The 12,854-nt window shown below is 36.5% G+C and overlaps 4 protein-coding genes across 4 annotated transcripts; 2 read left to right on the top strand and 2 right to left on the bottom strand.

The window, feature by feature from the left end:
* Positions 1 to 4,209: 4,209 nt before the first annotated feature.
* On the top strand, positions 4,210 to 6,330 carry WICANDRAFT_62710 (uncharacterized protein; the record flags this gene model as incomplete). The annotated part of the gene is made up of 1 exon (XM_019183423.1): positions 4,210 to 6,330. The coding sequence occupies one exon, from the start codon at positions 4,210 to 4,212 to the stop codon at positions 6,328 to 6,330; it is 2,121 nt and encodes a 706-aa protein (XP_019039354.1).
* Positions 6,331 to 6,462: 132 nt separating this feature from the next.
* ELG1 (Elg1p) lies at positions 6,463 to 9,371 on the top strand (the record flags this gene model as incomplete). The annotated part of the gene is made up of 1 exon (XM_019184132.1): positions 6,463 to 9,371. Exon 1 carries the CDS (start codon positions 6,672 to 6,674, stop codon positions 9,369 to 9,371), a length of 2,700 nt encoding a protein of 899 aa, XP_019039353.1. The 5' UTR covers positions 6,463 to 6,671.
* Positions 9,372 to 9,421: 50 nt separating this feature from the next.
* SPT3 (transcriptional regulator SPT3) lies at positions 9,422 to 10,375 on the bottom strand (the record flags this gene model as incomplete). Its single annotated transcript, XM_019181797.1, has 1 exon — positions 9,422 to 10,375. One exon carries the CDS (start codon positions 10,373 to 10,375, stop codon positions 9,422 to 9,424), a length of 954 nt encoding a protein of 317 aa, XP_019039352.1.
* A 201-nt stretch (positions 10,376 to 10,576) lies between these two features.
* On the bottom strand, positions 10,577 to 12,397 carry WICANDRAFT_30697 (uncharacterized protein; the record flags this gene model as incomplete). Its single annotated transcript, XM_019181754.1, has 1 exon — positions 10,577 to 12,397. One exon carries the CDS (start codon positions 12,395 to 12,397, stop codon positions 10,577 to 10,579), a length of 1,821 nt encoding a protein of 606 aa, XP_019039351.1.
* Positions 12,398 to 12,854: the final 457 nt, after the last annotated feature.

Below are 12,854 nucleotides of genomic sequence, written 5' to 3'. Positions count from 1 at the left end.
ATATACTAAGAAATCCCCTGATTTTCGGATGTATATTATCTTGGACCTTGATTATCTCTTATGATTGCCTTGCTAGTCATAGTGTTTATGACTTTTTTCTCTATATTGTTTTTTGTGGTTAATCCGGTGCTTGATAGTCCCTTTTAAAAGTTGAGGCTAGTCCACCAACAGCTTTCCCTGATGCTCGTAGATAATTTAATTATTGAGCGTACACTTGTGTAAGCTAGTGAGCAACAAGTTGGACGAGAATGGCTCCTGGAAAATAATTAGCTGTAGTTTGTCCTAGTAGTGTGCCATGTTATTTTCTAGAGAGGTTGGTGGAATATTGTGGTCTTAATGAAGCCTGCGCTGTTGAGGGTGTAAGATGTAAAGAAATCAATTATAAAACCAGTAATAAGCTGAAAAGTGCAATACCTTGGAAGCTATTGAAGTTACAAATCGTGTAGAAGCTCAAACGCAGGATCTCAACCTATACTTATATATTAGCACAGCTCAGTTTTCAAGGTGTATTCCAAGAGTTCTTGGTGCTGAATCTTGATGAAGATGATTACAAGAGACGTTTTTGGTTGGCAGATTTGTTGACTCAACAGAGAAGATCGCCGTTATAGGGCCATAGAAAGGTTAGAATTCGTTTCTCTTTCTTGTTAAGCACATTTAGTCACAATTTCCCACTGTGAACTCAATCGCTAGTTAACTAGGTAATCACGAAAGGAATCCTTGGTCCATATTAACAAACGTTGCTCTGGATTTAATTGGGATTGAAATGTGTGATTCAATTTAGAGGAGGCGAAAGCTAAAAATATCATAAGCGATTTGTGTACGTTCAAGTCAATGACAGCCTCTTGATGGAAATTGGGTGTACTTTTTCTTCAAATATTCAAAAACGTTAATTGGACAAACAGAACAATAGGCCAAAGTTTATAGAAAATCTGATCAACCCATCTTTAAAGAAAACGAAGTAACAAAACCTTATTGCCTTCAGTGCCTTCTTAACTCTTTCTCTAGTTTCATAACTTCCTCATCAAGTTGCTGTTGTCTTCTGATCATATAAGTGTTCTTTTCTTGAGGTCCCTTGAAAATTGAGATGCATTTTTTTTTCACCGCGAAACGGATTTGTCCCGACGCCCAAAGATTATCTCGATAATAAAGTCGTTGTCCATCAAGTTTCAAGACAGAGAAAAGTTCAACGCCTGGGCCCTGGGGTTGCAATAACAGTTAGTTTCAAAAGCTCAACATAGGTACACTGCTCTAGTGAGCTAATGGTTTAATTCAATGCTAGTGTTATATGTTCCATAGATTTATCAACTAATTAATGTTTTGTGTGACTAGAGCTGGATCAAGCAGTTGTTTGAGATGGAGCCAAATATTTTTGGACTCTTTTTGAGCCAAGAAACCACTTTTTCTTACAGCCAATTTTCATCCAACTGGCAAGGAAGTGCTTTAGCTTAACATAGTGATGACAAGAAAAGATAACAAGCAGGTCTACAAAGTAAGATGCTCATACATAGCAAGCTTTGATCAGATTGATTAGATAGATCATACAGAGTGTTAAAGCACTCGCTTCTAAAAAGTGTACATGGACCTTCGTAATTATTGTAATCGTCTATGTGAAGAACCAGACGTACAGTGGTACACTACAAACGAGATTCTCGATCAACGCATACAACAGCTCCCCATCTGGAAAACTAATTGAAGTTTGAACCCGAAATTACCAAAAAAAATATAAGCAAATCAGTAGCTGGAGAATTAAAGATCCTTACATTTGCGAGTCCTATCCGCATGAAACCCTTTCAGCTTCACGTATGTTGAATGGTATTTCCTTGATCTTTATTCGTTCTTTTTGAAATGCAAGTTATAGCATGGTCTGGGGACACCCCGACAAATATTTCCCCTTTCAAAAAATTGGTACAAAATTATTTGAAATAAGCTTAAATTGAATTGTTCAAGGACCAATGTTTTCAACTTTCAAGTGCCTCTTGGCTTAATATTTGATCAACCGATCCCCTGAAATTGCTGTGAATATTCTATGAATGATTCTCTTCCTCTTCAAGTTGAACAATCAATTTCTTGAAGCTTCAATAATGTTCGATCTCTTTGGAAGCTCCATGAACCCTTTATGGGTTTTAACTGTTCTCATATGTTGCTGCTTCCTTCGGTAACGGGTCAGCTCTGGACTCTGGAGATCTTTCATTTTTTTTTTGTCGTCGAGCGCAGTTATCCTATACACCTGTTGCATGATCAGATAACTTTGATCATGAAAATGTCCTGAAATTCAGGGTCTTGAGACAAAAAGGGTAGGGTCTGGAAGGGACTACACGTAATAGATCCCTTCGTCTATTGAAATTCTGGATGCTGGTTGCAAGTTGCAACCAACCAAATGGCCAGGAATCTGAACTCGGGTTCGCCTTCAACAGAATTCCTACAGAAAAACTCACAATTGACTGCGAAAGATGGCATGAAAAGAGCGGAAATAAAGAGTGTTCGTTGACTTGTCATGGGTCGTGTGCCAGGTACCATTGGGATAGATCTCCCTTGAATACCACAAGAGCTTTTGGATCCCAATGCCTGATTCATCGGTAATACTGTAGACTTATCGAATAATTGATTGATTGTGTTTTTTCCTTTTTGCCTGGTGATTATTTTTTGCCCAGGCAGATTTGATCAATTTTCACAGCTCCAAAAATTGATCCCATCAGATAACTTTAAAGTGGGTGCAGCCGTTTTGGCAGGGACACTATTAATAAACCCTGAAGTTCCACGGGGATTACACAGAAGTACAACTACACAATTTAGCAGAACCTATTCAATTGTATAGGTGTGCAAAATATTGTTAACGAAGTAGTACAGTTTGCAAGGCTCACTAAACTCACAATCCCACATTCTTTGAAGCATTCAAAGGCTTGGGCTCCACGCGTGTACTCTTTTGTTACAGCTTCTAAACAATATTGGACAACGAAACCAGTAGAACATGGTCGTAAAGACTCATAAACAGCTTCTATTAAAGTACATGACACCTACGGATAAATGATATGACTCGAATATCTTGAGAGATTGAAATTGAGAAAGGCAAGGTGTTATATACTGCGTATACGAAGCCGTAGTTGTAAGATCATGATCGGCTACTTGACTCACAAATTGTCAATATGAAAGCGCTTGTTTTAACACAAAGTAAGAACGGTTTCTGTTAGATCTTTGTTAGATCAGCCATCAGAACCACAGTTGATGGTTCAGGTAAGATAGCAGAGCTGCTCTTTGGCTCTTTGATATTGTTCATGATCACATTAGTCTCTTCTCTAACGTCATGCAAATCCAATTGGCTAACATAATAACTAGAAATAGCAGATATAGGAAGCAGTTGTACTTCTAACGTCACCCAAGATAAATGATTTATTCACAAACAATCTATCAGCTTAAAAATATCCGTGGGCTTACTTTGAAGATGCTGAAAAAATGAATCTATTCAAGATTCCTGGTTCTAATACTTACACTTACTTCAGCAAATCAGAGATTTTTGATCTTGAAGCATCTGCATTCAATTGTAATTAAAAGCTTGGTTGCTGGTTGATTTTCTTTTTGGCTTTGTCCTTTCGGGGTGTAAATTGACGTTTCTTGGTGATTGAACGTTGAGACTAAAAGGTTCTGTTAGACCCTAGATGGTGCTTAAAGTAGGGCATAATGGAACGATAATAAGCTCCCAGATAAGCAAAAGCAGTATATAAAATATGATAAGTACCTGGGAAAGGTATTTTGTGAAGTTTGTGATGATTCTGACTTCTTTGGTGGTGTTTTCAAGAAAGTGTACCTCAAATTTCTAAACTCAATTTTTAGCGAAAAAAAATATTCAGGGTCTAATGGTTTCAAAACTGTTGAACCTAAAGACGCACATCATTTCAACAGAAGACAAACCAAGAACTATTCAAATGAGCTTGAGTTCAATTTAAAGCCCGATTTCATGTTGGTTTAGCGCAGATGTTTGCCTTGAGCTAGGGATAATGGCGTTGTTTTCATAGTTATCAATTTGATCGAGAAATACGATACACAGTGTCCACGGTTGATGCTGCTCTTTCGTTATACAGATATGCATACGTGCCTTTTGTTTTAAAAGTCTGTGGAAATTTTTCTTTATATAAAAGAGATTTGAAATCACCATGTATCGGTTGGCCTGAAGCCTACAAGAGTTTTGTTCAAAGTTACAAGCTCAAAATCAAGATGAAGGTCGGCTCTGTTTTGATAACTTCAGCATTTTTACTATGCGTTGCCAATGCATTGGATCGTGTTAAGTATTCCCATGAAGAACTGGTGGTAATGGGATGTAAATATGCTGTCACAAATACTGCTGTGTTCTGTAAGAAAGATACCAGTAAATCTTACAAATGTCAATGTTCAAATAAACCAGCCTTAGGATCATGGTTGAATTGTATTTATGAACAAGCAGGTGAAGCAAACTCAAAAGCTGAACATTTCGTTCAAGAATATTGTGAAAAATTAAACAAAACTTATACCAATGATCAATTAAGAAAAGCTTATAAAAATGCCACAGAGTATCTTACAACCGTTGATAAAATTGAAGGATTCAATAAGACTATTCCAATTGATACACCAATCAAATATAAACAGAAAGTCTTCAAAAAAAGTTATGAGTCTTACAAGTTGAGATATGATAATGTTGCAGATAGTATTGATTTTGGGTCAGGTCTTTTAGCATATTGGGCTTTGATCTTACTTGCTGCCACCATTGTTAATTTTGCATCCAAAATTTCAGTTATTGGGGCAAAATTCAATTCAAAACCATTCAATAAAGTTAGACAATATGTTAGTATGCCATCTTTATTTTCAAACAAGAAACATACAGAAGCTGTTTACCCATTGAGTAAGAAGATCCCTTTTGTTTCAGGTCTTTTACCAACTAGAGTTGAATCCATTGTTCTGTTTTTCTTCTTTGCATTGATGGTTATATTTCAAGCTGTCAGATTTAGATGGATTGAAGGAAACACTATTTGGAAGTCTGAGGTTTCCCAAATTAGTAGATATGTCGGTGATAGATCTGGTATTTTGTGTCTATATGGTTTCCAATTAACCTTTCTATTCGCTGGTCGTAATAATTTGATGTTATGGTTGACTGGTTGGAAGCAAGCAACTTTTGTTACTTATCATAAATGGATTTCAAGATTCAATTTTTTATTGTTAGTTGTTCATGCTGCTTCAATGCATATTCAGTCAGAATCAATTGGTAAATTTCAAACAAGAATTTTAACATACTGGTATAGATGGGGTATTATTGCCGGTGTCACTGGTGGTGTTATGTTATTAACAGGTTCTCACTGGGTCAGAAAGAACTACTATGAGACCTTTTTACTAACACATATTGTTATGGGAGTCTTCTTCTTGATTGGTACTTGGTTACACGCTGATAAATTCCATTATGAAGAATATGCTTATGCCATGGCTGCTATTTGGTGTTTTGATAGAGCAATCAGAATTGGTAGATTGGTGTCATTTGGTGTTAGAACAGCTACTGCAACTGTTGTTTCTGATGAAACTTTGAAAATCACTATTCCAAAGCATAAATTTTGGAAGGCATACCCAGGTGCTTTTGGTTACGTCCATTTCTTAAGACCAACGACTTTCTTCCAATCACATCCATTCACTATTGTTTCTGATGATGATGATAAAATTGTTTTTTACACAAAGATTAAAGGTGGTGTTACCTCACAAATCCATCGTTATTTAAGAAAACAACCAAATCAAACTGGAACCTTGAAAGTCACGGTTGAAGGACCATATGGTGATCCAAAACCATTGAAAAGATATGATACTGCATTATTGTATGCTGGTGGTAACGGTATCCCTGGTTTATACGCTTATGCGAAGAAACTTGCTGAAAAGACTGATAAAAGAATCAAATTATATTGGGTTATTAGAAACTGGCATTCCATTGATTGGTTTTATGAAGAATTATTGAAACTGAAAGGTGCTCCACTAGATGTGATATTATACGTGACCAAGCCAGACTCAGCTCTTGGTTCCAAATTTGATTCAAGCTCATCATCTTCAGATTCAGATTCTAAACACAGTAGCGAAAAAGATGAAAAGAACCAATTATCAGCTCATGAAGTTATGGCACAACATTTGGACTTTGTTGAATTTAGATTTGGAAGACCAAATATTGATGAATTGATCAAATCAGACTTACAAGAATCTACCGGTAACGTTGGTGTCATGTCTTGTGCTCATAATGCTATGGTTGATAGCATCAGATATGCTGTTAGTCAAAACTTGGAGACTCCGCAAGGAAGAGTTGACTACTTCGAAGAACTTCAACAATGGTGAGCAAACTTGATATCAATAATGATACATATTTTAGCTCAATCATGTCTTGGATTTCTTTCTATTTAATTGTAAACATATATATTTATCCACTAATGTCGTTTGTAGAATTTAAAGTTGTTTGTTCCCCTATAGCACAGATTCCAGAACGAATTCGCGAAGCTAATAAGCAGAGTGCGCTAACCGCCTAAACTTCAATTTTATGAGCGCGTCTTGGAAGTAATAACAAAGTGTTTTGATTTGGTAAAAACATACCAAAGTTGACCTTCAAATCCTTCTAATTGGAGCTCAAATTTCACCATCTTCATCATCCTAAATAGGAGACTCTCTAGGACCACCAAGAAATGTCTCCAAATCCCAAACTAGAAGAAATTGACGCGACCGCCGAAGATTCAGAAGCCTCAACAGTCACAATGGGCGATGACAACTCCAATGCTTCCTCATACTTTGATGCTACAAACATTGATACAAACCATGATAGCTTTATAATCAGTGATATTGATGACAGCGACATAGTGAACTCAAACGGTCACAAGGATGATGAATCAAAATCCCCTATTGAGGTGCAAAAGAATCCAAAAGTCAACGTGCTGGATATTTTCAACAAGTTTAAGCCATCTAAAATAAGGAAAGAAGCCGAAGATTTGGTAGTAACAGAAGAGAAGCCGGTGAATTCAGTTGAAGAGACTATAGTTGAAGCCCCACCAGCTAAGAAATCTGGGATCACAGCAAAGGATATATTAACTGGAAAACCTCCCCCAAAGCAGAGTAAAAAAGAAGAGAAGGGTGATATAGTACATGTTTCCAGTGATGATGAAAGTGAACCGACAGTTGTGAAAGAAATTATCAAGTCAGGTATCACAGCAAGAGATATTTTGACAGGTTCCAAAAAATCAAATACTGCTTCCTCAGTTCCACAAGATGTTGAAACTATTGAAGTCATATCGTCCGACGAAGAATCAACAGCCCAAGCCACTAAAAAGCCAAAAAAGAAGAAATCCAAAAAGTCAAAGCCTGCCAAAGAAACAATGATTATTAAGCTGAAGTACAAACCTCGTCGTGATAGAATTGCTGATTTAGAAAGTAAGATAAGGAATTCTATGGCTTCTTCAGTTTCAGCAAAAGATTTATTCAAAAAATTTGACAAAAAGCAAGAGATGGTGGTGAATCTGAGTATCGCTCCAGAAAAGCTGAAAGAATTTGAAAAAGTTGACAACTCGTTCTTCACTAAAGGATCATCCACTGTACCTGGTGCAAAATCTTATCTTGATATGTTGTCATATAAACCAGTTACGGTCAAAAATTCAATATCCAAACTGAAGGAACTTCCGACTCCCACCCCAACTAAAGATCAGCTTCATGTTACGTATGATAGTGATCCAATCCAACACAGAGAAATCTCACTTGAAATGAAAAGTGAACGAATTATAGAGGATATAGATTATTCATCATTTGTCAACCCTCCAACAACCCATAAACTCAGTGAGATTGATTATTCCTTAAAAATCATTCAAGATTATGATTTGGTTTCAATTGCTAAAACATTCGTGCCAGCTATTGAATCAGATTATAGATACTCAAGGTTTCTTCATATGTTATCTAATCCAAATGAACTAGAGAACACCACTAATGACCTATGGACCAATTTTTTTAAACCAAAAACTTCAAAAGAGGTTTTGTTTGATGTTAGAAAGACCAAGGCTATGAGGCAATGGCTCAAGAATTCTTTCAAAATATTGAAGAAGAAGACTAAAAGACCAAACTTTAGGAAGCTTCGAAAAGGTGATGTTGATGAATTTGACGATTTTATTACTGATGAACTTGATGATGACACGGAAGACGAAGAATACGTCCCTATAATGATTTTATGTGGTCCCGAAGGTGTTGGTAAAAGCAGTGCTGTGTACACTCTTGTTGAAGAACTTTCAGGTTATGTTTATGAAATCAATGCAAGTCAAGCTAGAGGACGGAAAGATATCATGACCACGTTGAAAGAATTGAGTACTACCCAGTTGGTTCATCAAAACCAGGACACGAAGGATAACGAATTTCAAAAAGGTGTTATTTTATTTGAAGATGTTGATATTTTATTTGAGTCTGATAGAGGGTTCTGGTCTGTCATGGAACACGTCTTGTCAATTTCAAGAAGACCAATCATTTTGACATGTAAAGATATTAGCGTCATTCCATCTCATATTCTTGAGTGTGCATTGAACGAAAAGACACTACACGATATACGAAAACAACCATTAGAAGTTATTTCAGAATATTTATTTTTAATGACCTTGACAAAAAATGTTGAAATTGACCGAGAGATACTTGAACAGATCATCAAAGATAACTCCAATGATTTGAGGAAATGTATTTGTGCTCTTCAGGTCTATTGTGAAATTGATAACCCCCATGGTGATCTCATTAAAATAAGTCATAAACCACTACCATCACCTACTTCCATATTAGAAGAAACAGATTTCAACAAATTGATTGGAGAAATTGATGCTTATTCCGTCTCAGATCTATATGAAAGAGCTTCAAAGTCGTTGGTGAATCATGAATTAATTGAGAATGAGGTGCTTTCAAATGAAGCCTTCGTCAACGAGGAAGAACTGAGGACCTCTCCTCTACCATTTGAGCTCAATATCGGAAAAGAAATCCAAAACTTATTACCTCAATACCCATATGATGACAGTACATTATCTATAGGGAAAATCAAGGACTTGGATAAGTCTTTTTTGAAATCCAAACTAAAATTTGTCAAAAGAATTACAAGAAATTCAGCCATGTCTATGTTTGACTTTGATGAAAATATGGATTCCAAAAACATTTTTGCATTACCAAACTCCACTTACACTACTGATGTCTCACCATTCTTTAGAGTTTTTTCAAGAGAAGAGCTAAGAACAGATATTTATAATTCTAAAGTTTTGAGAGAAACTGAAAAGTCAGCCGAAGAGTTATTCAGAGAAGGATTACTGATAAAGAAAAAATTCAAAGCACAAAGTGATATGCTGCTTCAAGGACCTTTTAGATATTGGAACGTTTAGTTACGCGTTCCATTGCATTATTATTATTCACTTCATTAAATTGCATTAAATTATATAACATTTGCTGTAGATAAAAGTCTTCCACCAGCGAAATTACGCAAAGCCTTGTGTTTCGGTTTGATTTTCTGTAATCTTCTCCATGCTTCCAATATATGCTCTGGAGATAAGGGTTTTGCAGCTTCATCAGGACCATCAAACAAGTGTTTTCTCTTCTTTTCTCTGTCGCTGGTTTGTTTTGCAGAGACTGATAGCTTATTTAAGCTTTCTTCCTCTTGTTTCACAATCAGTGCTTCCTCGGTCAATGAACAAACAATTTCAAAAGTTAAAAACCCTAAAATATCAATAACATCATCACTTGGCTTACCATCACTTAATGCAGAAAACCCAGCCCAATCTTTGAATCTTCTACCTTTACGGAATGTAAATGAAGCTTGACGACATTCTGACCAGTGCACATATTCATCCTTTGTCATATTTTTAGTTCTATCGTCTGCAGTTTTTAATCTTTTCAAAGAAACTAATGTTGCTTCTCTCTCAGCATCGTCAGGTTCTTCATTTTCATCATCTAAAGGTTGTTCAGAAAACATGAACTGTAATTCCCAGGGTAGCCTTATCTTTGATTTTTTCAGTTTCATCATATCATTAGCATTTTTACCACCTTGTCCCATCGAATCATCTATAAGATCAGTTCCTTCAACACCACCGGATTCTTGGTCTTTGGCATTTTTACGAACATCTTTCCATGATAAATAAGTTCTCAATCTGTTAACTTTAGCCTTGTCGCTTCTGATCAGAAAGATGATATCTTCAGGTAAAACTGATTTACTTCCCCTAGCATTTGCTGTCTTTGTTGATTGAACAATAATCTCAACAACTTGTCCTTTCACGATATCTTCAATTAATGATGTTGTCTCTATAGGTGGGTCATTTGTTTCACCACTGACAAACATCATCTGTTGAATCTCTATTCTATATTTGTACTTCTCTGGATTATTCCCGTTCATCTTGATGTCGTAATTCCCTTTGTTGATGTTTTGTGTAGTGAAGTGGAAGCTCATCTTCAAGTTATCTTCTCGATTGCGTTAAAACATCCGGACATTACAAAATGCATTCGCGATTCGCGAATATAAACTACACTGGTGTTGATCTTGAAAGCGTATTTATTTAGTTCTGAAAAAGGGTTTCTGACTTCTATCTTTATACAATCAGCAGTCCAGCACTTCAAAGTAGTCCGATAGCCAGTCTACCACACCTTGAGGTGAATCAGTCACCTTGAAACTATTGGAACAACCAACGTAACCATCTGGGCGAAGAATAATGATTCCAACCTCTGATTCATTTTTATTCTTAAACCAAGTTTGAAAGGCACTTCTTGAATTTTGAAGGTCAAGATATACTGACCATCTGTATGGTTGGAAGAAATTAGGCAATTCCTCCAATTCAAATTCATTATTGTGCTTTTCAGGTGCAGTAACAAATGAGATGGTGAATAGGCTTGAGACTGGTGTATATCTCTTGTGATTCAATGAATCGAGTTTAGTCTTAGATTCATTCACATTGGTTTGATGGTAAATTTTTGAAAACTTGGTTTGATTTTGTTCCACAATAGCACTAAAATTTTGTAAGAACTCTTGAGACTTTGCAAAATTCTTTGCCCCAAAACAAATATGGAATTGACCAAAGACTGGAGTAACAGTTTCCAATTGGACAGGGTTTGAATCAACATATCTCAAAACGTTGACTGGAGGAGGTAGAACACCAGGTTCTAAAATTTCATTGCGAGTACCCTTGTTGAAAACATTGTAACTATAACTAGCACCAACACCAGCAATAAATTTGACATTTTGTTCAAAATTTTTAGATAAAGCAACAGAGTCACCAACTTTATAAGCACTTGTATGGATTTTATCAAAATCAATCAAGTCTTGCCCAACTTTTTGTCTTTCAGATTGGTAAGTAAACAATGAGTCTGGTGATCCAAAACCTTTCACTGCCAGTGCCAATTTCCATGCCAAATTCCAACTATCGTGCATCGAAACGTTCATACCTTGAGCAGCATTTGCAGAATGAGTATGTGAAGCATCACCGGCAATGAATGCTCTGCCTCTATCGACAAATGAAGTTGCAACACCTTGACGAACTCTATAAATGGTAAACCACTCAACAGATTCCCACTCAAGTGTGAATGGACTAACAATTCTCTTTGCCATATCTTTGATAATTGGTTGAACTGATTCTAAATCCTCATATTGGAACTCTGGTGGAAGCTCGATATAGAGTCTAGTCATACCTCGTTCACGAGGGATACCTAATATACTTCCATTTGATTTTGATTTGATAATAGTTTTATTCCAAAAATCGGGAAAGTCTGATTTTAAAACACCATCAATGACAGCCCACCTCAGAGTTGTGACATCTGCATTGAATTCACTATTTGGCATAGCATTGCGAACAGCTGAACGAGCACCATCACCACCAACGATATATTTAGATCCAACAACATAGTGTTCCCCAGTGGTAATATCTTTGAATTCTGATTGGACAGGGTATTCATTACCTTGATCAATGGTGTAGGTGATAAACTTCTGGGATCTTTTAACATCAACATCTCTTGTTGCCAAATCATCAATTAAAGTTTTCTCAATGACACCTTGATTAACAAGCAAAATATATGGATTTCTGACATCAACAATATCTGAAGGATAATGTGAAGCTCTTCCAGTTCTAACCAAGGTTGAATTGGGACCTGGTTTCCAGTACGTAATATCATAAACTTTCACAGCTTGTGCTTCAATAGTTCTGAACAATCCCAGTTGAGTTAAAGTTTCTGAAGTTTTTGGTTGTAATCCATCAGCTCTTCCATTTGCAGTTGACTCAGTTCTTTCATCATAGACGTGAACATTCACACCACAACGAGCCAAGACAACCGCTTGCATCAATCCAGCAGGACCAGCACCGACAACCAATACATCAACATTGTCTTTGGTGGATGGTTTGGCTTGTGAATCTGCATTGACTGATGGCATTTTGATACTAGTTGTTTAGCAAAAAGTTCAGAGCCGACGTTGAACCAACAGAGAATTCAATCAACTTTTATAGCTGAAGCTGAACTATTGATTCATACCAATTGACGAGTCAGCTTCCCCTTTACATCTATTACTTGAGCATCAGTCATGAATTACCACCAGCAGTACTAACAACCCGATCAGGTACTGTATTCATAACCTTCACCGATTGAAAGCCTGGGATAATGGTTTAACCAAATACTCCATGATGGCAACTGGACTAAAATGGTCCTTGATTTAGTTTGTGTCAGTCAAGTTTTGGAGAAAGCTAGGTTGCAAATCTTTTGAGCGACTTCTCCAACATAGGGACTTTTCCGCCCTCAAAACAAGCTTTAAAATCAAGATAACAACAAACTGGACATCCAAATCATCAACAAATTGCCTGTAACCAGCTTGCTTTAATGCTTGATTATCTTTT

Source organism: Wickerhamomyces anomalus, assembly GCF_001661255.1.
Source record: "Wickerhamomyces anomalus NRRL Y-366-8 unplaced genomic scaffold WICANscaffold_3, whole genome shotgun sequence".
In the NCBI taxonomy this organism is placed as follows: Eukaryota; Fungi; Ascomycota; class Saccharomycetes; order Phaffomycetales; family Wickerhamomycetaceae; genus Hansenula; species Hansenula anomala.
The sequence above is the reverse complement of the archived record's forward strand: the minus strand, read 5'-3'. Positions and strand labels throughout refer to the sequence as shown.